This window comes from Barbus barbus, assembly GCF_936440315.1.
Source record: "Barbus barbus genome assembly, chromosome: 4".
NCBI classification, from domain to species: Eukaryota; Metazoa; Chordata; class Actinopteri; order Cypriniformes; family Cyprinidae; genus Barbus; species Barbus barbus.
Window position 1 is genome coordinate 26042441 of NC_136732.1, and position 24407 is coordinate 26066847.

General features: G+C 37.1%; 1 protein-coding gene across 4 annotated transcripts; it reads left to right on the forward strand.

Moving 5' to 3' along the window:
* The first annotated feature begins 464 nt into the window (after positions 1-464).
* LOC306868777 (interleukin enhancer-binding factor 3 homolog) lies at positions 465-24288 on the forward strand. Of its 4 annotated transcripts, none has more exons than XM_079415144.1 (19): positions 465-525; positions 1739-1814; positions 3338-3567; positions 3687-3867; positions 3951-4098; positions 7203-7294; positions 8946-9041; positions 13432-13543; positions 13695-13792; positions 13893-14010; positions 14116-14229; positions 14317-14522; positions 14612-14764; positions 15631-15768; positions 15907-16050; positions 16129-16255; positions 18603-18647; positions 20841-21227; positions 23513-24288. In XM_079415144.1, exons 2-19 carry the CDS (start codon positions 1812-1814, stop codon positions 23644-23646), a joined length of 2526 nt encoding a protein of 841 aa, XP_079271270.1. In that variant the 5' UTR covers positions 465-525; positions 1739-1811; the 3' UTR covers positions 23647-24288. The 4 variants fall into 4 exon arrangements, with proteins under 4 accessions (XP_079271270.1, XP_079271271.1, XP_079271273.1 ...); XM_079415145.1 differs by having other exon boundaries at positions 13893-14004; XM_079415147.1 differs by lacking the exons at positions 20841-21227; positions 23513-24288 and adding an exon at positions 19244-19924 and having other exon boundaries at positions 13893-14004.
* Positions 24289-24407: the final 119 nt, after the last annotated feature.

Below are 24407 nucleotides of genomic sequence, written 5' to 3' on the forward strand. Positions count from 1 at the left end.
CTTAATGACAACTATAAACCTTTTTTTCTAAGAGTGGAGAGCAGTTTACTAACATAAATTGCACCAATTTAAAAATGAAACCATCTTAAATAATACAAGCAAGTATCAAAACGGGGGGGCACATGGTTACACAGGAGAGTACTTGGTAGTGTTTGCCTATTTCCATTCCCCCGGAGGCCGTGTTTTTCTTTGTGTTGCATCGCCCCCAAACGACCGAGCCCGTGTCCTACCGCTGTCTATGTATCGGACCCATTTTGACAGAAACAAAGACCTAAAATACACATTCATGTCATGTATTATATAAATACTGTGTCTCAATTTACATTGCACTTTCCACTGTTTTGATGCATACAAAAGAAAGAAGCCAGTCTGAAAATGACAAAGCCACGCCCTCTCCATTCACTCCTGTCTGCCATCGAATGATTCTATTGGTCCACTGATATCACGTGTCACTGTTCCAGCTTGGCGCACGCTGATTCTCTACAGCGGCAGGCTAGTGGAAGGACGCTTCTTGTCGCTGCGCTGGTGAGTAGATAAAATAAACGTAAAATTATTGAGCATCATGTGGTTTAAAATGTTTTGAGGTGCAAATATGTCGAATAAATACGTTTAAATTTACCATAAATATGTCGCTTCAACACTTAAATGCAGCAGAAATGTATTTATTTCGATGGCAAACGGCTGTGGCTAGCGATTAGCACGCTAGCTCATTATGCGTTTCACAAAAACAGCGAGAATTGAGCATTACTTGATGATTTTCTCTTACATTTAAAATAAATAATTTTAATAGTCGTCTTTTCTGTCGCATTGTCTAGTTAAATCAACACTCCGACACAGTTTTTTAGTTGTTTTGGGGCAGGGTCACGACCATTTTATCTTTTTCGGTGTCTCTTGCCGTGTCTCTAAACCAAATGCCTATTTTGGTCAGAAAGCTTTTTTAGGCGTAATTAGCCAGATTCACGTGTAAAAACTTAATTATGTCATGATGAATGTGATTTTAAGGACTAAATGTTGTAATAATGAAGGGCGATGTTTGCGCAGACTTTTCCCATTGTTTGGCTGCGATAAAATGGCCGCACAGTTGTGATGTGTGCTGCGTTTCCCTTGTATGCTTCCAGCATAGTGTTACTTGAGGTACAATATCACGTTTACTTGTGTGTATGTTGATTATGTAAGAGGTACGTTTTTATTATTTTTTATTTTACTCATCTGTTTTAGATTTTGGAGATACGGGGGCGGTTTCGGCGTCAATCAGTGCGTGTCCTGCTTGTTAAATGAGCACAAGTTATATAACGCAGTGATATATAAGTTTCACAGTGAAAAATATCATTTAAGTTGAATAATTACACATTTTTGTTTCTCAAGTGTATTTGCATCAATGCTCAGGTACTTATGCTTAATGATAATATTTGAGGTGGGCAGTACCACCACCAGTGCCAAAACCAAGATATATTATTACTATTATATGCATTATGTATTTGTTTTGTTAAATTTAATACAGAAGTCAGAATTGCTTTAACTGGGGTTTCACTTCAAATCCTTTTTAGCCTAAGTTATTGTTAAACAATGACAATGAAACTTCTATTTGTGTCAGCTGAGTGAATAAATATAGCCATAACTATACATTGTACTACATTTTGATTGACACATCTTTAAAACAGCTTTGAAAGAATCAGTGTTTTTGCTGCTTTATACGTTTCGACTGATTATTATGGAAACTGGTTGTTTGTCATTACAGACCAATTGGAGCAGCATTCCTCTGCCACATATAGACCAACACTGCCAAACTGAAGAACTACTTTGTAGCCATTATGGTAAATTATACATACTTCAATGCTTCTGCAGTCTGATTTCTTCTGGGGCTGCACAATTAATCGCATGTGATTGTCATGCGCATCTCGTCAGTAAAGCCAGTTTTATGATTAGTAGTAAACCTCCATCAAGTGCTTTCAGATGGAGCGGCATTTAATCACAGAACCGGTTTTACTGACGAGATGCGCATGACAATCACATGCGATTTATCGTGCAGCCCTAATTTCTTCCTTGAAAATATAGGGTAAACGTATTTATTAAACTCACCAAACTCTACATTGAGACATTTTTAGTGCACAAAATATTGGTTTCAGTACAAAAAGTTGTTAAAATAAAATGTTAATCCCTCACACAAAAATATTTAATTTTATGTTAAATGACAAAAGCATTTCAGTTAAGATGTGTCTATACATAATTAAATTCAAAAAGTCTGGCTGTGCTTAATGAGTATGTTTTTGTACCCTTTAAGCACACCCCTGTTCCCATTAAGATCACATCATGTTTTATTCAAAATTCATTTAAGGAGCTCCTCTTTTGGTGAAGGTTTTTATAAAGCTTTCAAAATGGCCACCAGACAGTGTGAACGCATAGACTCATATCTCAGCGTGCAATGATCTGATTGACTTGAAGTTATTGGAGGTATAGTAACAAACATATCAATTGGTTAAGACATCAAGTAGGATAATACATTTTCTTTTTATAATCTGATCTCAAAAATGGAAGTGTGCTTAATGGGTACGTGAGCTTAAAAGGTATGTTTACCCTAGTACAACAAACAATTGCATTAAATCTACTAACTAGTGCTAATTATGCACCATATAGTACTAATAAATTGTAATATGCCAGTAATTACAGAGCAGCCACACTGATTAGGACAGTTATATCCAGCTTGTTTGCAAACAAACAGGAAATTTAGATTTTTTTGGTTTACTTGAAGCTTGTCTATTAATATATAGAGAAATGGCTGAATTTTGCCGATGCACTAGTGTTTAAAAACTTGATGACTTTAGGTGTTTTTGAAAGAAGTCTCTGATGCTTACCAAAGCTGCATTTATTTAATAAAAATACAGTAAGATCAGTGCTTTAAATATTGCAAAAAATAATGTTATATTTTAAAATGTAATTTGTATCTCTGATCAAAGCTGAATTTTCAGTATCATTACTCCAGCCTTCAGTGTCGCATGATCCTTCAAAATCATTCTAATACGCTGATTTGCTGCTCTGGAAACATTAATATTATCAGTGTTAAACGGTTACTTTTTCTCCACTTTTACACGTTTTTTCAGAAGTCTTTGATAAAAAGAAAGTTCAAAAGAACTATTTATTTAAAATAGATATATATTGTAACATTATACACGTATTTACCACTTTTGATCAATTTAATGCATCCTTGTTCAATAGAGGTATTAATTTCTTAAAATAAAAATCTTACTGAACCCAGCCCATACAGTGGTGTATGTGCACAACCTTTTGGTTTAAGTTGTCATGTGTATTAATGTTTTTTTTTTTCTCTGTTTCTGTGAAGCCGCCTCCTATTCGTCATCGCTCCATGCGCATCTTTGTGAACGATGACCGCCATGTGATGGCCAAACACTCTGGCATCTATCCCACCCAGGAGGAGCTGGAGGGGGTGCAGAACATGGTGTCCCACACCGAACGCGCCCTCAAGGCTGTCTCTGATTGGCTGGACGAGCAGGAGAAAGGAAATACCAAAGTGAATTCCTCGGAGTCCGATGGAGATGCTGAGAAAGAGACGTGAGAATTTTTAATTGCGTCTTGTCTGTTCACTGTGTAATTTTCCTGTGACTCCATGATTAGTTACTGGAGTGAGTTAGTATCTCTCATGTAACTGCTTCTCATATTTTGTTCTCCAGTGAACCAAAGTCAATGGAGCATCCCACGCGGTCCCTGCGTGGAGTCATGCGTGTGGGGCTGGTAGCTAAAGGTCTCCTGCTGAAGGGAGATCTTGACCTGGAGCTTGTGTTGTTGTGCAAAGACAAACCAACCATCACCCTGTTAAAGAAAGTTTCTGAGAACCTCGCTGTGCAGCTTAAGGTATGTCTGCATCTCTAATTTTAAACATGGTTTACAAAGGCAGAATAATAAACATGCATGAACCTCAATGATCTTACCAACAGCTTATCACAGAAGAAAAATATGACGTTAAACCGTGCATCCGTGATGCCACCATTGTCATCAAGAACTCCAATGAGCCACCGCTGACCCTCACCATTAACCTGACGTCACCTCTTGTGAGGGAAGAGGCTGAGAAGCAGGCCGCCGGAGGTAGGTTTGAAATCACGTGCCTTATGGTTCCTCTAACAACCCTACAACCCCAGAGAAAGCAAATGCAGATGGGATGGACTCAGGCAGGGATATTGTTTATTGGGCCTTCAATGGAGCTTGGGGATATTGTGTACAGTCTAGTCATGTAACACAGATTGTTATGTTTATTGCCACCTGAAGTGTCACAGTTCCATGCAGCGTGATGTTAGAGTGTTGATGGCCCAATATACAGTAACATAAGTGATGGGTAAAGCTTTAAATAAGACCCAGCTCCCTTTGAAGTATTTAAAAGGAGAGTTTACTGAAGGCTTACTGAGAATTAAGAAACAAAATCACAAACCTTGTTGTTTGCATGTGTTCGTATAATGGAGAAGAAAGGGAACGGTTTGCATTGCAGCAAAAATGAGAAGCAGAAGTATTGTCGAGTTCTGGATTGTTCGCCGGGACTTGTTGACTGAGCCTTTCTCAAAGAGGCTGGACAGAGGGCAGGAGGGTTATAGATAATGCTAGACATTAGGATACAGTGTAAATAAAATATTAGACCCAGAGTGATAATATATGGTCACAGTAACTCAATGGATCTGTAGTTTAGAGAATTGTGGGCAACCTTTTTTAGTTTAGTAAAGAGCTTTTTCAGAGCTAGAATGTTTTATAGGGAAAACGCCAAAAAAAACTTTTCAGTAAGATAAAACAATTGACCTTTGGCTAAACCCAATTTTTAAATCTTGGCAGGTTTTGCCATTCTTCGTTTTATCAGACAAACTTTTGGTCTTTGGTCTGTGTAAGTTATGGTAAAATGTTTCTACTAAATCTTTACCATTTTAAAGATTACAGTGGATTATATGTTAATAATTGTATGACATGTTGTGTGACATTGCCATTTTACAGTTGTTTTTAAATAAAGCTGCTCCCACAAAGGGTGGCGGGGCTTAGCGAAGGGTCAATCGAGAGCAAACTTGAGGCCGAAGTCAAAGCCTAGCCCTATCTGTGACCCCTTGGTTAGTGACTGCCTTAGACCATCACGAGCCATCAGTTTTGCTGCAGTGTGGACTTGTTTTGATCATACCTCTTGTGTATCTGATTACTGCTGCCTGTGGTTCAAAATCTGATTCTCTCTGTCAAGCCTTCTAGTTTGTCAATTTTAGGGACGCTGGACCTTTGACCAACTGGACGCTCTCTGTCTCGGAAGGGGCAAGGCAGTGCACCCAGAAAAAAAAACAAGGGGGCGAGGGGGAGGGGTTCCCCCATGTCACATGAATGCACAAATGCACTCAGTTCTCACTGAAACACAAGCCATAGAAGAACCTCCCTTTGACATTCACTCACTGTACACCTTCATGCCACAAAATACAGCCATAAGGGCTCTGTTCCAAATCATAGTGAGCTGCCTACCTAGACGCCACCTTGAGGCATCATAGGTGAAGACAGTGGCAGAAAATTGTTGACAAAAAAATCACGTGTCTTCCATAGTTAGTCCAGAATGCGTTGCGCATAAATGACATTTTATGCATTTTGGCAGATGCTTTTATCCAAAGCGTTATTAAGATACTTTCACAGATATTTTTCACAGTAAACCCTTAATTCATTTTAGAGTTTATGTAAAGCAAACTATATATAGGCTTATATAAATAATATATAAATATTTCAACTTGTGACTTGCCATGAAAATTGCCAAGGAATCTGGGATGGCATTGAAACACCAACCAGCCAAGCGTTATGATGTTTTTGTGCCTAAATTTTATCTAAAATGGTGTACTTTCATGTAAAGGGGTATTTTACATATATATATATTTTATCAGTTAATTCAAAGGTGTTGTTATAAATGGTTCTGTATATTTAAAAAAAAAACTGTTTTGCTCAATATTTCTGTGCTTTTATATTTTTTTTACATCAACTTTAATGTACATGCTTTTAATTTAAAATTTAAAGTCCCCCTGTTGTGAAAATCGTCTTTTATGTTGTTTATTTGTCTATGTGGTGTTTTTAATATGCTTTTAGACAAACCATGTGCCAATCCATTAATCAACACCATTGCTGAATATTTTCTCCCTAAACTGTAGTTTCCTAAAGGCTGACCCAGAAACGCGGTTTGAGACAGCCCTCGGTTTGCTACGGCACAAAATTCAATAACCAATCACGTCAAGGGATATATTCCTATCTCTAGCATGCAAAATATACCAATACCAGCACAAAACCAAAAATAAATTATAGCAAAAAAAAACATGAAGCCGTTGTTTAATATGAATTTAGAACCGCTAACTTGCATTATAAACCGCGGCAATAGTGTAGAAATGGCCCGGAGTCAGACCCACCCCTCCCGCATTGGCGTCTGCACTTAACACGCGTATGCTCGCGGGCGCGAATTGGAATCACAAACGGCTGCATTCAGTCTTAAAGGCATTTTAGGACACAACATCGTCAAGTAAGTAACTTTAACGAATGTTACAGTATTCACTGTAGTTGTCCGCTTGTAAAAACTGTTTTATCCGTGTATGCCATTGTTTCGCGTTTACTACAGTTAAGTGAATCAGGAGGTGCTGGCTGGAGTGGAAGCGGGCTAATTTGTATATTCATAGATCCGCGTATAGTAAATGAGGCAAGGGTTTAGAGTTACATTCAAGCTATTTTAAGGCACGAGAATTATTTTCACATGAAAAAAACATTTAAATGTAATTTTGATGATCAAAGATGAGTTTTAAGGGATAAAATATTTGACTACAAGGGGACTTTAATCTACTAATTAATTTTTTTTTCCTAATGTGTTAAGCAATTTTAATTATGCTTTTATAAAAAGGTTCATTCAATGTCAAGTCCAATATATTTGTTAATAATGTCGAGTAGGAAATTACTAGATTTATGGTTTTTATTGTTGAGTGTAGCCTCACTTGGGTTTGGAACAGAGCCGGATGCTCCGGCCACTTATAGATTTCTGTCCTGCTGTTGTGTACTAGCACAAGAAGGGTTGCTCTGGTTTGGGGGGTTTCCCCCTCCTCTCCCCTCCACTGCCTTTGGTAGGGGTTATCTGCCTCCTCCCCCCCCGGCCGTGAGACAGAAAAACCCCTTGGTCAAACTGTACCTTGTCTTCTTATTCCACCTGCCAATAGAAACGCTATCAGTCAACGATCCCCCGGATGTACTGGACAGGCAGAAATGCCTGACTGCCTTGGCGTCCCTCCGCCACGCCAAGTGGTTCCAGGTTTGCATCTTGTCTTTATTTGTCTTCTAGTAGTTGAGTTTGTTTTTATTTCCTAATTTTTGTTTCTGTTTTAACCTTATTTCATGCTGTATTATTTTTTCAGTTGTTTGTGTGAATGTGTTTTTCTGTGTAGATTTCATTTGTGGGAGTGTATGTGCCTCCGGAAGAATGTCATATTCTTGCTGGATGGTTTTGAATTGCGTTGCCAAGGACATCTTTGTCAGTGCTGTCTGACCTCTGCCTGGCTAATTTAACTAAGTGTATTATCGCATCTATAAACTGTTTATTACCTTTTTGAGACTTTATTGCCAGTATCAACTGCCGCTTTTACAGTCCAGTTTAACATTTGAACGCCTTGATTTAAAATTCAAATATTTCAGTGCAAATGGCAGGTGCAATATTTCTGCAACCCGCCTTTCCATTTGATGCTTCGCTGGAGAATATTTTTTTCTCAATATTCGAATTGTCCTTTATTAGGAATGCTCTGGGTTCAATGCAATTTAATTTCAGTCATCAGATTTTTTTGGCATTTTGACACTTTGTATTGCTATAATGGAATACAGACAGGAAACGAGCATTAAAATACGCAACTTTTCAAAAGTATAGTTATATCTAGTATCTCAACTCTTGTACTTTTGGTTTAAAGCCAGCAAACCCTGTAGCGTTTGTATGAGATGTGGGAAGAAACTTGAAAGGGATTATTTGGCTGGCTAGTAGGAAAAAACATGGCATTTAAAACATTCATGTGACCTTTGTTTTAACATTGTTACAGTTATTTCTTACATTTTATTATAGAAAAATTACATTTAGAACGGACTTTAAAAGTTATTCATTATTCACTTTATTCTGCAAGGTCACTTGAACTAATTTTTTTTAAAGAACGCTGAAAAAATGTATCACGTTTTCCACAAAAATATTTTTTATAATAGAAGATAAAGACATAATATGTAGAAATATAGAAGCAGACTATATGCATATTATGATCTTATGTAAAATAAATTAAAACTCATCTTAAATTGTAGTATTTCTTAATATTACTGTTTTAACTGCATTTTTTTATAAAAACAAAAACAAATGCAACTTTGCTGAGCTATGAGACTGTTGTTTTTATTGCATTAACATTATGCCACAAATGCTGCCTCTAAAACTTGTATTGAACCCATAACGTTGTTGTAAGTGTTCATTTATGCCAAAAAGGAATATTGCACCTTTTCTACCATATCAGTGTATTCATGGTTTCACTGATGTCATACAGTGCTTTATAAAGCAGCTGCATTTCCCAGATTTAATCCGTATCTAGTATTTTCTAGTACATTCTCGCTTGTATCAACTCAGTTCTGATATTTAATAACTAATCACAAGGCCAGCCCCAAACACAAGCCCTGTTGTGTTCCTCATATCTTGAGCTTGACGTTTTTAATCTGCTTAATATCTGTCATATATGTGGTTTCTCAATTGAGTAATTCCTTTTTTTTTTTGTAACTCTTAACCATTTGCCACCCTTTCTACATTGCTAATGCTTATCTACACATTATTCAGTATCGGCAAATCTCACACCTTTTCTTTGTTTGTTTATTGTTTTGGTGTTGTGCCACATTATGGTTCCATGAGATAAACCGTTGGATTGTATCCCTCCTGCTTTTGTCTCTAGGCCAGGGCTAATGGACTACGCTCCTGTGTGATTGTCATCCGTATCCTGAGGGACCTCTGTGCGCGTGTTCCCACCTGGGCCCCTCTGCGAGGATGGGTAAGTACAAAACAGCCCGAGAATATAGGGCTGAAGGATATTTAAATTGCAACAAAAGCTGGTGTAAAATTATGTTTTGTTTACATTGTGGCACGAAACAGTGCTGCATTAATACAAAATGACTCTTCATTCTAATCACAAAAATTAAGAGCTGGCCCTCCAGTAAGCCATAGCTGTCTATTAGGGGTGTGCAGCGGAGCCATTATTTGTATGTGTATTTGTATCTGTGACAATCTCAGAATTATTTGTATCTGTATTCGGATGGATCCGGAAGTGGGCGTGGGTTAAACCGGAAGTTCGTCAAATTACATGGAAATACCATTTTAAAAGCAAATCTGTTTGATTCGTAGTTTTCATTTAACAAATATGCATTGTATAGGCTAACTAAAGAAAGTAGTATTTTTTTTATTATAATTATGACTTTGTAAATACGTTCTATTTAAAACTACAGAAAATGTTGATCAAAAGAGAACAATAACTTTATTATTCTTGTTTTCCAGTGAAACTTTGTGTACAATTTACGAGTATTTTATCAACAGAGCACAACAAATTATTTGGATATTTATAGGGCTGTAATCAACCAAAGAAAATCTTGGTCGACTGAAGTCCTGAAACTTTCGACTAAAAATCGACTAAAAATGACGTTGTGGAGAGAAAAAAAACGTACGTTACATTAATTAGATACGCACTGTGCTCAGTACTTGGTAGCCTTGTTGTCTGCCTAAATTAATTATAAATAAACATAAAAAACTAATAGGCTATTTGCAGTATATTAAATCGTTTTTGACCTAATTATTTTGCACTGAAATGAGTCTGACACACGAGTCTGTCGTCTCTGACAGCGGTGCATCACGTGCACCTGCGCAATATCATAGCCTGTGATTTCTGAAAACAGTACTATGTTGTCAACTAGTGATATCACAAGAACTTTTGAGGAATGTGCAACATAATTTAGAAAATTATTTTTGTCATATGTTATAAGTATAACTGTCAGACACTATCATTTCAGCCGCTCTGCGCAGCTCGCACAGAGCGAGGCTGAACATAAGAGCTCAGCTTCGCGGCTGAGACACGAATAGACTTAAAGCTTTTACTCTTAATAAACACAAAAGGCGCGTCCACTTTAATAAAAAAATAATATTTATTAAACAAACAAGAGCAGAAACCAAATAAAGTGCATAACTGAAAAATAAAGCATCTTAGGCTCAAAACTAACACAAACAGTGGGCACAGCGCAATTGCGCAATATTGTGAGAACTGAGAACTGATCGCGCGCTGTGTGAGAACTGAGAAAGTGGAGCACTTCTATCAGAGTGATTCCGCTAACTTTAAGTTAATCAACAACGAATTGTGACTCCGGGGAAAAACGGGATGTCTGGTCACCCTATCCCTATAACCATTCAGTTGCTGAGGCCATTGTTTCAGATCGCTAGTTTGCGTTTTGGTAGCGTATCCGCCCACTGCGGCTGCCATACTGAGACTAGATATACAAACGCCCCTCATCTGATTGCGATCCAGTGACAGGGACGCACATTTTAAAAGACAAGACAGTCAACTTAGCCTATAGGATGCATTTTGAATGTCCGGTAGTCCTCAAATAACATTTTAGTCTCGTCTCGTTAACGAAGACGCGCATACATTTCGTCATAGTTTTTATCATCAGATATTAATTTTATCTCGTCAACTTCTCGTCTTAGTCACAGAAAAAAGGTTCGTTAACGAATATTTTTCGTCGTCCTCTTCGTTAACGAAATTAACACTGGTTCTTTGGAAGGAGACAGCTTCTTGTTTTTACACTAGCTTATTATTAAATAAATAATATTCAGCATCAAACCTTCTAAAGCCTACTTATCTGTCTCTCTTCTCCAGTGGGTTGGGCTAATCCAAAAAAAATGAAAACAATGGGGGTGTTCTGAAAACAGACTGTTACCTGTGAAACAGGGGTGCTCTGAAAACACCCCCATTAGCAATTAGTGCTTTCCACCTGATGAAATGAGCGCGGCCAAACTGATGAAATGAGCGCGGCAAAAAATCGACCAATCAGATTTTTGGTCGAACCAGACCATATCGACCAATTAATCGACTAATCGACTGGGACGTTACAGCCCTAGATATTTAGGATATTTTTGTCAAGTTAGTTGATATAACTCCAGACAAAGCTCTCATTTCTGAGAGACGCGCATAGACCCCAACGCGGCTTGCGCTCATTTCATTCATATAGGCTAGCTTACACTCATTCACTTTACACATCCAGGCCCATAGCCAGCTATGAGGTCCAGACCTCCGTAAATGTTTCATGTTCAAATTTGAACTTATATTTAGTTTAGTTTTTTTATTAAGTTAATTTAGAAAAACGTTTGGAACATTTTGTGTTCGTTAAATAATTTATTTTTCTTAAAGTACGACCAAGCGGCCAACGGCAGACCGGCAGGGTGATCATAACCATGCTTGATCAATTTAGCCTTCTCAAATCATCAGGACTTGCCTAAAATAAAATCTAAATATACTAAAACAGTTCAAGCATATAACAATGTTTAAACGTTAAACCTAGATAAATGTGCGCTGCATCAGTAGTTCATGGAGGCAGCAGGCAATCAATTGCAGTTTTTTTCAATGGAAACAAATTACGTTATAATTTTTGCTCATAAAAGAGAGTAATCCATCATTCGGAACTGTAAAGGGTCTACATTTATTTGTGTGCACTCACAATATCAACAAAACATTTTATAAAATATATAAAATCATTTAAAAAAAAATAAAGAAAACCATGATGAGCTTTCTGCTGTCTCGTCTTGAACAGGAGCGCTTCACAAAAATGAATCGAGAGTCAGCGAATACATGCCTCACAGACATGATAAATATATCTATAGAAAGCTTTAAATTACCTCTTAACGAAATAAATCAAATCGAAAACAAAAAGAAAAACTTTCATTATAATCCGTTAAAATGCATTTCTCTCTAAAGGCACATCTAATGAGGAGATGGCGAGTCAGGATCATCATCTTCATCTTTGCGACACTGACACAGAAACACTTGTTTATTAGTAGATTAAACTATCTTCTTACTATTCCGCCCGGACACATTGATGGTAGTTACTTTTGCTGGGGCTTTACGGAAAGCTTTATTGCGTGTATTTGAAGCAGAACTCTTCAGCTGCTGATGGCTCTCTGCTGCTGCGGGACTCTAAACACCGTCGAGCCGCTCTCAGTCGCAGCATGCTCTCGTGTTGTTTCCAGCGCGGCAATTTTTCATCACTAAATGATGGATGTCTAAAATATAAAAATAAGGAGAAGCCTAAAACAGGTCCGAGGCCCGGCCCGCGTCTGAACTATGATGGGAAAATTGTCCGAAGCCCTTAGAATCGTCCTAACTTCCCCCCCTTACGGCGCCCCTGCTGAGGAGACCACATTCGTTAGACAAACGCAATGATCTCCATGATATTATCTGTATGAAACTGTCAAACTCTATCAAAGCAGTAGCCATTATTATTGCACAAATCTTAATAATCGCAGATCTCACTAATGTAGTGCTCTTCTGGAAAACATGTGATTGTGTCTGCCGAATATGTTTTTATGTTATTCGGATAAATTCGTTATTCGTTTTGAAGCCATTATCCGTGCCTTTCCGAATAAGCTATTCGGCTTCGGGCACACCCCTACTATCTATATAGTCTACATCAGAAATACCAAAAGTTGTCCTGTGATGAACTTTGGTTTGGCTCACCATGCAAGAAGGGGAAAAATTGTAAACAAGCATGCTGTTGTAGCATGTCTTCTGATTGATCTTTTAGTTTAAACATTTCTTATTTATTTTTGCATTGAACTGTAGACTCAGTATATGAATTGCATTAAATTTCCCATTTACACATTTTTGTCAATTTAATGCTTTAATTTGACGTGATTAGAATGAAATAACATGCTAAAATTAACGTATTTAACACCCGCACATTTTTTTTAAATATCTGTGATTGCAAATGTAATATTGATTTTACACAAGTTTAATAAGCAAGAAGTTTATATTGAAAGCCACAGGGAGCTGTTGTGTGATTGGTTAATCGGCACACCATGCAGTTAATTAGATTAAAAATGTATTGATTAACAGCCCTACAATATAGTCTTCAAAAAATGCTGACTTTAATTTTGATTACAATTTACTTGAATATTCAAGAAAAAAGTCAGCTCTTTTCGTAGTTTTAAAATTATTTTTTCATATCAAATGTTGATTCCTCATGACGATTTAAATAATATGATATAATTTTTTTTTTTTCTACAAGAATTGGTCTATTTTTTTGTTTGTTTTTTTTCCCCCTGTTAATTATTTTTAAATAAAAATAATATACGCAAATGTTTAGATGTTGGCATCTAGCTGATGTAGCTGTTGTTTCTTGAAGCCCTTAGAGCTACTGTGCGAGAAAGCGATTGGCACTGGGAATCGGCCAATGGGAGCAGGAGAAGCTCTCCGTAGAGTTCTCGAGTGTCTCGCATCTGGAATCCTAATGGCTGGTAAGTCAGCTCCACACTTCATATATAAAATAATTACAAAATGACTGCCTGTCAGTATATCAAAATACAGTATGAAAGACCATTTTTGAGTGCATTGCGTTCACATTATATTATGTTCTATTGACCATTCTATTGAATCTGTCTGCTTTAGATGGTTCAGGCATTTGTGATCCTTGCGAAAAGGAGCCAACAGATGCCATCAGTCACATGGATCGCCAGCAGCGGGAGGACATCACCCAGAGTGCTCAGGTTTGTTCACAATTTACTGTTTTTATTACAGTTTTGCATTTGATCGCTTGGAGATCTCATTTGAGCGTTATGGGTGACGTTTCCATTTTTTGGTTGACAGCATGCCTTAAGGCTTTCAGCTTTTGGACAGCTGCACAAAGTACTCGGCATGGACCCGCTTCCTTCAAAAATGCCCAGAAAACCAAGGAGTGAGACACCTATTGACTACACAGGTAAAAGTGAGTGAAAGTGGACATTTTTCATTACTTCATGGATGTTTTGTGTATCAAATCTATCTATTTTGAAGCAAGAAACTTGACTTTTGACATCTTTCATCTCCATAGTTCAAATCCCACCCAGTACAACCTACGTGCCGCCAATGAAACGCCCCATAGAGGATGAGGAGACTACTGATGAGAAGAATCCAAACAAGAAGAAGAAGAAATTGCAAAAGAAATGTAAATGCTGTTCAGATGTTCTTAATTTGCTTATAGTGGTGTTATGCAGAGCTTTGCACATAAAACAACTTGTTTTCTGGCCTTCAGCTCCAGAGGAGAAAGCAGAGCCGCCACAGGCCATGAATGCCCTGATGCGTCTGAACCAGCTAAAGCCGGGTCTGCAGTACAAATTAATTTCTCAGACTGGGCCTGTCCATGTGCCGGTGTTTACAATGGCCGTAGAGGTGGACGGAAAGAACTTTGAAGCTTCTGGTCCCTCCAAACGCACTGCGAAACTCCACGTAGCTGTCAAAGTAAGAGACCGTGATGTAGAAGATCAATTATTTGTATTACTGGATCAGTCTGAAACAGTAGAAACTGAATATTTTCATTCCTTCTACAGGTCTTGCAGGATATGGGTTTGCCAACGGGATTGGAGCAAAAGGTTGCTGAACTGGTGAAACAGGAGGAGCCGGTGACCACACAGGAGACTTTGCCCACTGTGACCCAAATGGAGCCCGAACCAGCACCAACCACAGACAGCCCCACTGACGAGGTACTGATTTAGTTTATTTACAACATGTATCCAAATAGTTGCTCATGAAGATGTGTAATATCACGGACTGCAATACATTTTAATTAATTAGCAACTTGTGGGAATTGTTTGGATGCAAATAAAAATTATTATATTAAATTCTAAAGAAGATTTATGAATTACAATGTATTAACGTTTTAATTTAAATATTAAATAGTTAAAAAATTTAAGTGAATTACATCACAAGGATATTCCAGTTTGTGGTCAGTAAGTCATTTTGTTTTTTTTTGTTGGTTTTTCTTGGTTTTTTTAATTAATGCATTTAAATTGATCAAAAGTGAAAGTAAAGAATTGTTACAAAACATTTCTATTTTAAGTAAATGCTGTATTTATTATTCATGAAAGAACTTTGAGAAACAATTTCCACAAAAATGTTAAGCAGCCCAACTGTTTTCAACATTAATAGTAATAAGAAATGTTTCTTAAGCAGCAAATTATTGAAGACTGGAGTAATGATGCTGAAAATTCAACTTTGCATCACAGAAATGTTACATTTTAGAATATAGTACAATAGAAAACTTTTTATTATATTTCACAATATTAATGTTTTACTGTGTTTTTGACCAAATAAATGCAGCCTTGCTGAGCTTGAGCATAAGAGACTTCTTTCAGAAACATCTTTCTGACCCTAAACTTTTAAACAGTAGTGTATGGCATCACTGAATAACTTACTTTAACTGTAATGTATAGCAGAATAATGCATATAATATATGCAGAAAAGTGCTAATTCTATTCATTGTGGTTTAATTTTGACTAGTTAGTCACACCAGACCTCTAGTAATGTACCTTATTCCGTCTTATAAGAGCTTATTCCTCTTTTTTCTCAGAGCGCTCGACAGCAAGGGCCCATCCTAACCAAACATGGAAAAAACCCAGTCATGGAGCTCAATGAAAAACGCAGAGGACTGAAGTACGAGCTCATCTCTGAGACCGGTGGAAGCCACGACAAACGCTTCGTTATGGAGGTGAGGACACAAACTCAGAGACACAATCTAGTTTTTCAGATTACGTGTTTGTAAAGTCGAATTCTCATTCAATTCATCTTGTATATTCTAGACCGATCAAATAAAAAAGCTGCTGCTTTTCTTTATTTTTCGCTCCAGGTGGAGATCGACGGACAGAAGTTTCAGGGTGCTGGATCCAATAAAAAGGTGGCGAAGGCCTACGCAGCGCTTTCAGCCCTGGAGAAGCTCTTCCCAGAAGGCTCCAACTCCGAGGCAAACAAGAAGAAGAAAATGCCTCCAATGGTACGCCCGACTCTTCCTGTCTTCGACTCTTCTTCACTTATATATTCTGTGCATAATTATCTGATTTGCTAATTTCAGCACCCTGCTGGATTTGGGATGGTGAGTGGGCCACCTGTTGACATGGCAGTCAGTCCCAGAGGCAGAGGAAGAGGACGTGGCAGGGGCCGAGGCAGGGGATTTAACAATGGTGGAGGATTCAATCAAGGTACAATTATAGTGCTGTTAAAATTATCAGTTTGGATTAGGCTTTTAGACAAACCTTAACACACAAAGACCCAGCAATGTTTTAATCAAACAATTAAATACTTAACTTTCACTAAATATGGATAAAAACTACAGCTAACAGTAGCTGACACTGAAGTTTCAATTCTGGTGGGAATATTTGTTTGAGATTAACTGTTAATCCGAAATTCTTTACACTTGGAACAAATGCAAAATAAATTGCAAAGTAAGTGTTTGGTATTTGACGTTTAATAAATAGTGCTGCCAAACGATTAATCGCATCCAAAATAAAATTAGTTTACATTATGTATGTGCACTGTTTATTTACTTTAAATATATAAACACACATGCATTATATATTTTTTAAATATTTACGTGTGTGTATATATGTGTGTATATATATATATATATATATATATATATGTATGTATGTATGTATGTATGTGTGTATGTGTATTTATTTATACATATATTTATATATAATATAAATAATAATATTTAATATATAAACCAGTGGCATAGCCACGGGGGGGCCTAGGCCCCCTCATTTACATGTCCAGATTTCTGAAAAAAAAAACGAAACTTAAGCCTTTATCACACTTCCGTGTTCAAAAAGCGGAAGATTCAAATAGTAGTACAGGGTCGTTCACATGTCGCACCTAAAAATGTGTGGAAAACGCTAGCCGCGTTGCTTTCTCCTCCTTTCAAAGTGCTCTGTAGCTTGCTTGCGCTCCCGTGGCGTCTGCCGTTGCTAAGCAACCTAGACCCGTGCTCTCCATGAAGACGCAAAGTTTCAGCAAAGGATAAATGGATTTCCAGGACTAAAAATCGCTTGCGCTCTGCTACTAAATTTATTTAAAATGGCTATGATCAGCTGTTCCTCCATAATAAAGCTGATTGGTTGGTTCCTGTCACATGACCTGTGGTGTGCTTGAGACATTCTGAAAAGTTACGTTTTTGTCGATGCGGTGTGGATGCGCCTGGAAAAAATGAGCGCGCGTGAACATTTGAAATAACGGACACGCGATATGTGAACGGCCCCTTAAAGAACTTCCGCTGCAGCCTCTATCAATGGCTGTCCCCATATTGTTGTGGATTATTAATGTAGAATTCAGCACAGTACTTTTTCTAAAGACACCAATCTCAGTTTACAACAATTGAGTATTATGAAACCAAGGAATATGTTGTCAAGATATCCCGATGCGTATTTCATAACTTAAACAGAAGTGCGTGAGCCGTACTGTATGTGTATAGGCAATACTTCACTGTCTGATCACCTTATTTTATCACACAACAACGAGAAAACTATACAAACAACATCGCATTAGAATTAAAATAAAATTAAATCAGTCCCGAGTATTCCTCTGGCAATAACTTGAGCCGCGCGCTCGTGCGGACGCGAGTATAAACCAGGCTTTAACTGTCATGCAGTATAAGCGTGCTGCTGTTCAGCTTCCACACGACACACAAACACTTGAAAACGCCCACATTTAATATTGACATTATAGCCTACATGTAATAAAGAGCGGCCCCTTCATTTTAAGATGGGGGGCCCCCCCAAAATTAAAATTCTGGCTATGCCACTGATATAAACATAACATATTTTTCTTAAATATATACATGTATGTGTTTATTTATATATACATAATAAATATACACAGTACACACTCGTATTATTTAAACAAACTTTTATTTTGGATGCGATTTAATCACAATTAATTTTGACAGCACTATTTAAAACAAATATAATAAAATAATCATTTGTGTGTAGTGATGGGGGGGGAAAAAAGGCATGAATTTCCCTGAAGTTATGAATGTACATAAATTTGAGACCATAAATGCAAATTGGTTATTAGGGCTCAAGCTTTTTCTCACACTAATTATTCTCTCACAATTAAGCCTATTGAATGAATGGTACTATATAGCTAAAATATTTTTTCCCAGCTGTTTTTGAGTTTTGGCATTCCCATTGTTAAATTGTAGTTTTACAATTAATGCAGTATTTTTAAAATATACTTTGATATGAATATTTATGACAAATTTATGAATTCACTATTTGACCATTTTATTAGTGACCATATCTTTACTGGTTGAAACATGTTACTTTTCAGATGTATTTGTGATCTGAATTATGAATTTAAAGTCTGTTTATCAAAAAGTATTGGTGAAGTTTTGCAACCCTAAATATTGTGGTTTTTATAGTTAATGGCTTCCTTGTGCTATGATTTATACATGAATTATGCCTCTAATTGTATCTAATGAAACAAAAGTCCCGTTGACTTGCATTTACACACAGAAATATTCTTATCTATATCCTTGTCCCTTTTCAGGTGGATATGGAACGTATGGATATGGCGGCAATAACTCTGGCTACAGTGAGTATTTTCCTATTTCTCACTGGTGCCATTGAATCTACTTTTCTTTTTTTCTTTAGTATCTTTTAGTATTGTTATCCTTGTTAACTAGTTGTTGTTGTCTTTTTATTGAAAGACTTGTCTTATGACTTGTCTTAAGTTGTTTCCGTTTTAATTTCCTATTTATTATTTTCGACTGCATCTCAAGTTAAGAAATCTGTGCACTTTGCTCTGGATCTATTTAAACTGCTACTCTGCTAGTTTTGGGGACATGTTAATGATGTCTTTTATGCGTATGTCCGCTATTGTATTTTCCTTTTTCATTTTACATTTCTCTGCTTTGTTGTGCCATGGGACGCAAACTTTCCTCGGCGAAAAACGAGAAATTTTCCCAACATGCCAACGCCACTTTCTGAGGAAAGACTTCTTGAGGGTGACCGGAGCAGAGAAATCTAAAAAAAAAAAAAAAAAAAAAAAACCACATACACAGAAAACTATCTTTGACCTTGATGATAACTGATTGACATCCTTGACTCATGCCCGGTGACGTTTGTCATGGCATGCCAAACACAGAAGACGTCTAATTCTGTGCTTCTCTGCTCTGTCTCACCCTTTAGGTGACTTTGTCTCAGACTCCTATGGCTACCACGAGTTTGCGACATAAACCGCCCAATGTTTTCAATAAGCACGCAAACGTGAAACAAAAAGAGACCGAGGGGAAAAAACACTGGTTACCCACATTACGAACTTGTTTTCTTGTGATGTTTCGTCCACAATCTCACCTCAAAAAACCTGCACCAACGATCAACTAACACTGTGGATGTGAACGGGAGTTTCTGCCTGCGGAAATCAAGAAAAGCAAGACATTCTGACGTATTATTTGTGCCACGATCAGCGCAGTCGAGCAATGTGATTGGCTGATGGATGGTCACAAAGTAGCGGACTGACATTTCACAATGACTGCATCCTTCACTCTGAAGTCACTGTATAAGCCATTTTTTGCCAACAGTTTAGTTATTTTTCCTGGAATGTTCCCGATGGATTTTTAATTGTCACTTCCATACATTGCCATGTCTTTAATGTTTTAAAGTGTATTTATTTTTCTTTTGTAATTGCGATCAATGCCATTGATAGTGAGAAATTGGGTTTGTGAGTAGGCAGATTTTTAATATCAGAATGTTATCAATTCTGTGAACTAGTGAACAAATGGGGTACATTTGCTGCATTTTTGTTTTTAAACTTGATGTTTGTGAATCACATCATATTTTGCAATAAATTTGATTTCATTTACAAACCTGTGATATCGATGTACATTTTTATTAGTAGTATTGGTTTAGTTTTTTGGGGGCTTTTTTTGGAAATTAAAACAGATTTGCGTAGGTTTAGGGACTTTTTTAGCTAGTATTACAATTGAAACCTTTTTCACTCCTCTTCTAGTATTTTGCAATGAGCTTGTCGCCCCTTCTGTTCAATCCAAAATATCTTTATTTACGGATATGCAAAGCCGGTATTTATTACTGCAATTGCTTTTGAACCACTCGTAACATGTTTTAGAAAAGTACATTTATATTAAGCTGAGGTCACTAAATTTTCAGCATGCAGAATTGTTTCAGACAGTGCCGTGGTCATATGACAAACTGCAGCTTTTTATTTTTTTTATTTTTAAAGAAACATAATTTCAACATATAACACAGCCAACATGTAAAAATATACAGTCTACTCCACTTTGTTCTTTTAATTCAACCCTGACATATTGATCATCTATTGGTCACATCTTGACATGATTAATTCGCAGGTCCAAACTTGAACTTTGTAGAGCAGCGAAATGTGAAACATTTTAACAAAAGCTTGCATTTCTGTTCTCTTGCATTAGCATGTTTAAATGCAAGTGAATTGACAAAAAAAGTGTAGTGTGATGCATTTACTATTGCAAAGCCAGAAAATGCAGATGGTGGTTTTATTGAAGCTTGGCTCTCGCGTCTAAATGGGCGAACTGAGACTTCAAGATATTGTATCCCACAAAATTAAAATTTTGGTAGTGTTAAATATTACCCTGAATTGATGTATATTTTGTATTAAGTTTAAATGTACAGCAAAAAGTTGTTACTTAAGAGCCAGTAATATGTTGATTCTGTATGAGCATTCATTTTATAGTGTGAATTGAGATTGAATTGAGAATTTAATGCCCATCTTTACTGTATTATTCCTCTTCAGATTTTTATAATAACGGAGGGTCTAATGGTGGACCAGTGGCCTCAGGTCCTGGATCATCAGGTCCAGGCATAAACGCGTCTTCTGGAGGTGCTACAGGGGCGGGTGGTTTCGGCTCGTATTACCAGAGTGATGGCAGCTACTCGTCCCCTACTGGAACTCCCAAACCGGCCGGCAAGAAGCTGCCCATGCCCATGCACCAAAATACCAAGCCTCAAGGACCCGGGGTGGGCCAAGGGGGTTCCTTTGGACCGTACGGCCAGGGCTTCGGACAGAAGAAGAACTTTGGCCAGGCTCAAGGTGGTGGCGCAGGAGGAGGAGGTGGAAACTTCAACTACAGCACTGCTTATCCCTCACAAGTGACCGGAGGACAGGACTACAGCTATGAAGGTGATATAAACAGTCTGAGTTACAAGTTTGGGAGTCTTAAAGAATCGTTCACCCAAAAATTAAGACTAGCTGAAAATGTACTCTGCCTCAGGCCATCCAAGACGTAGATGAGTTTGTTTCTTCATCAGAACAAATTTGGAGAAATTTAGCATCATATCACTTGTTCACCAATTGATCCTCTGCAGTGAATGGGTGCCGTCAGAATGAGAGTCCAAACAGCTGAGAAATTAAAAGCTGTGTGTTTGTAAGAAACAGATCCATCAAGACATTTTTGCCTTTAAATTGTTGCTTCTGGCTAAAATACAAGACCTCTATCCATAATATTGCTTTCTCAAGAGAAAAAGTTGTCTTCTGAATCAGGAGTGAAATATGCACAGTTTACAAGTGAAATGGCTCAAAACAACATGTTGGTGGATTTTGATGTGAGAGGACAACAGGGGAGGAACTTTTCCACTGGAGGAAGCATTATGTTGGATAATGGACAAAAGTGATGGTTTAAAGATAAAACGCCTTAATGATGAATTTATTTATAAACATGCAGCTTTTTGCTTCATTAATTGATGGACTGGAGGTGGTGTGGATTATTGTGAGGTTTTTAATCAGTTGTTTGGACTCTCATTCTGACGGCACCCATTCACTGCAGAGGATCCATTGGTGAACAAGTGATTTAAAGCTACATTTCTCCAAATCTGTGCTGATGAAGAAACAAATTTTGCATGCACTCAAAAAAATGATTATCCAACACTGTTCAGTTTATTTTAAAAAATAATTTTCATTTAACACCAATATGTTAAGTTTCCCATTTATACAATTGCATTGTGTTAAACTGACTTGAAACAGTTACGTTTTGGCTCAACTCAATATTTTCATTTTGAAATAACAAATGATTTTACTTGTGTAACTAGGAAGTGGATTTCCCCTCCCCATCATGCTTTGCACAGGGCTGGATAAGCAGAGTAAATCTTGAAATAAAATGTTATTTTAGGCATTTTTTTATTCAGATGATAAAATTGGGAGACTTGTTAATGTTTAATGCTCTTTTATGTTTGTATTTAAAAGAGTTTCTGGTATGTTATTGTTTTGAGGGGTTACCATTGTAGTAAAGTGTAGAGCATGTGCTTGAGTGGAGGACCTCCTAACATGAAGCAAAGTTGTTTTAATAATAAAAAAAACAACTATGGGCATGCCATGGATGAAACAATACCAGCTTATGCTAATGCCTAAAGTTAAGTAAATCCAACAAATCTTTCTTTTTTTTTTTGAGTGTAGAAGGATGTCTGCCTGATAATTTATTTTCCAGTTAAACGTTTTAGTTCAACAAGAATAAAAAAAATAAAATAAAAAAAAATCACTTCAATGTATCAATTTCATTTACACTATATTTGATAAAATTGAGTTGGCCCAACTCAATTACATTTCATCGCATTAATTAGTTTTTTATGAGTTGGGGCTACACATATTTATTGGATGGAAATCCTGCCCTCAATTAAATTGAGTTCATAGAATGAATAATTTTTTTGAGTGTGGCCTGAGGATGAGTGAAAAATGTATTTTCTTTTTTTGGTGAACTTCCTTTAAGGCCCATTCACTCCAAGAACTATGACAATTATATTGGCGTCCAAACCAACGTTGTGTTATAAGTGTGTGCTGCAGATACATCGTTAATTTTTTAACCTTGGGTAGATTCTTATTGGCTGACAATACATTTTTTTTTTTTTTTTTTTTTGTCAATCAGCAGGGGGAAAAATATTCTGAAAGTGATGCCAATGATATTGTCATCGTTATAGCTGTGGTCTTAGAACAGGGATGGGCAACTGGCGGGCCCAGTGTCTTTTAGTACGGCCTGCTGGATCATATTAGACTCGTAAGATAAATTTGAAAACATTTAGAATAGTCACGTAAAGATTGCTTTCAGTTTATGATGTTAACACTATCTCCAACCGGGAGAGGTCGCTAGTTTCCAGCCGCTCCCAGTATTAATTTCAGCGTAGTAGGACGTGCACTCTAATGTAAACATTCACTAAAATTAGCAAATAATAAATGAAAAACTGACCAGTAGTATTTTCCAGTCAAGATGGTAAACAGATTATCTTTTTACCAAGTTCAAGGGGATACCCATATGTTTGGAAATCTGTATTTTTATTTTTAAAAATCGCCATCACACCACTGCTCAAACTCACGGTCTTAGAACGATTATCATCCTTGGTGTGAATGGATTTTAACTCTATTTTAAATGTTGTTGTTTTTTTCTTTTATAACTAATTCTGATCTGGTCTCTTCCATAGGTTACAGCAACCAGTCAAACTACAGCTCACAGGGCGGAGCCAACCAGAATTTTGGCAGTAGCTCCGCCTCCTACAACAGTGGACCAGCAGGGTACGGCCGGGGCGATCCCAGTATGAACTACCAGTATCGATAAACCTGCCTTCCTGTGTGCAGTCCTGCATCATCATTTCCAAACAAGGAGCATCATCTGTTCTGATTCTGTCATTCTCGATTTTTGGTTTCTATCACCAACACTTGAGCTAAAGAAAATAATAGCAGTCTCTAAACTGAAATAGTGACAATTCACAAAATAGTGTATTTTCATGTTTCTTTTGAACTTTGTGTATTTTTATTTTTAGTTAGTTCAAATCTGTGAACTCCCCGAAACTACTGCCCTCAAACGGGAGAAGTGAAATAAACCCAAAGCGACGCATGTGAGGACCTGATAATTTGTTAATATGCGGTGACTGGACGCTCTGTCCTTGAGTGATTTTAACCATTCACACATGCATAAATATAAGATGCATCGGTCTCAAGCTGTAAATCATTAGTTTCATGATTTTTCTTTATTTGACCAGCAACATTTCATGATTTTGCCTGTAATGGTAGGCTTTTCTTTTAAATTATGAATGCACATGTGACATTGTTTTAAATGGTTATGTGACCGTGAAAGTTGTGATGTGTCAGGTCGTTGTAGCATTTGGCTGTTTTGGGTGGGGGGGCTTTTATTTTTCCGAACAACGTTTAAAGAATGTGTGGTGTTTGTAATAAAGGATTTTATTTTGGAGGATATCTGATCTCTGCAGTGTTTTTGAATGCACTTCTCCAGGTATTTTGCTTCTAGTTGTCTAAACATAATATATACAGTTTGATCCAAAATTCACATTGAAATCTGTTATTCAGAATCTAATTCAA

Excerpts from the sequence above, each read along its gene's own strand:
- LOC306868777 (XM_079415144.1), top strand. Across the intron at positions 15,769-15,906 it reads ACAAACGCTTCGTTATGGAG|GTGGAGATCGACGGACAGAA; the intron begins GTGAGGACACAA and ends TTTTCGCTCCAG. Across the intron at positions 16,256-18,602 it reads TGGTGGAGGATTCAATCAAG|GTGGATATGGAACGTATGGA; the intron begins GTACAATTATAG and ends GTCCCTTTTCAG.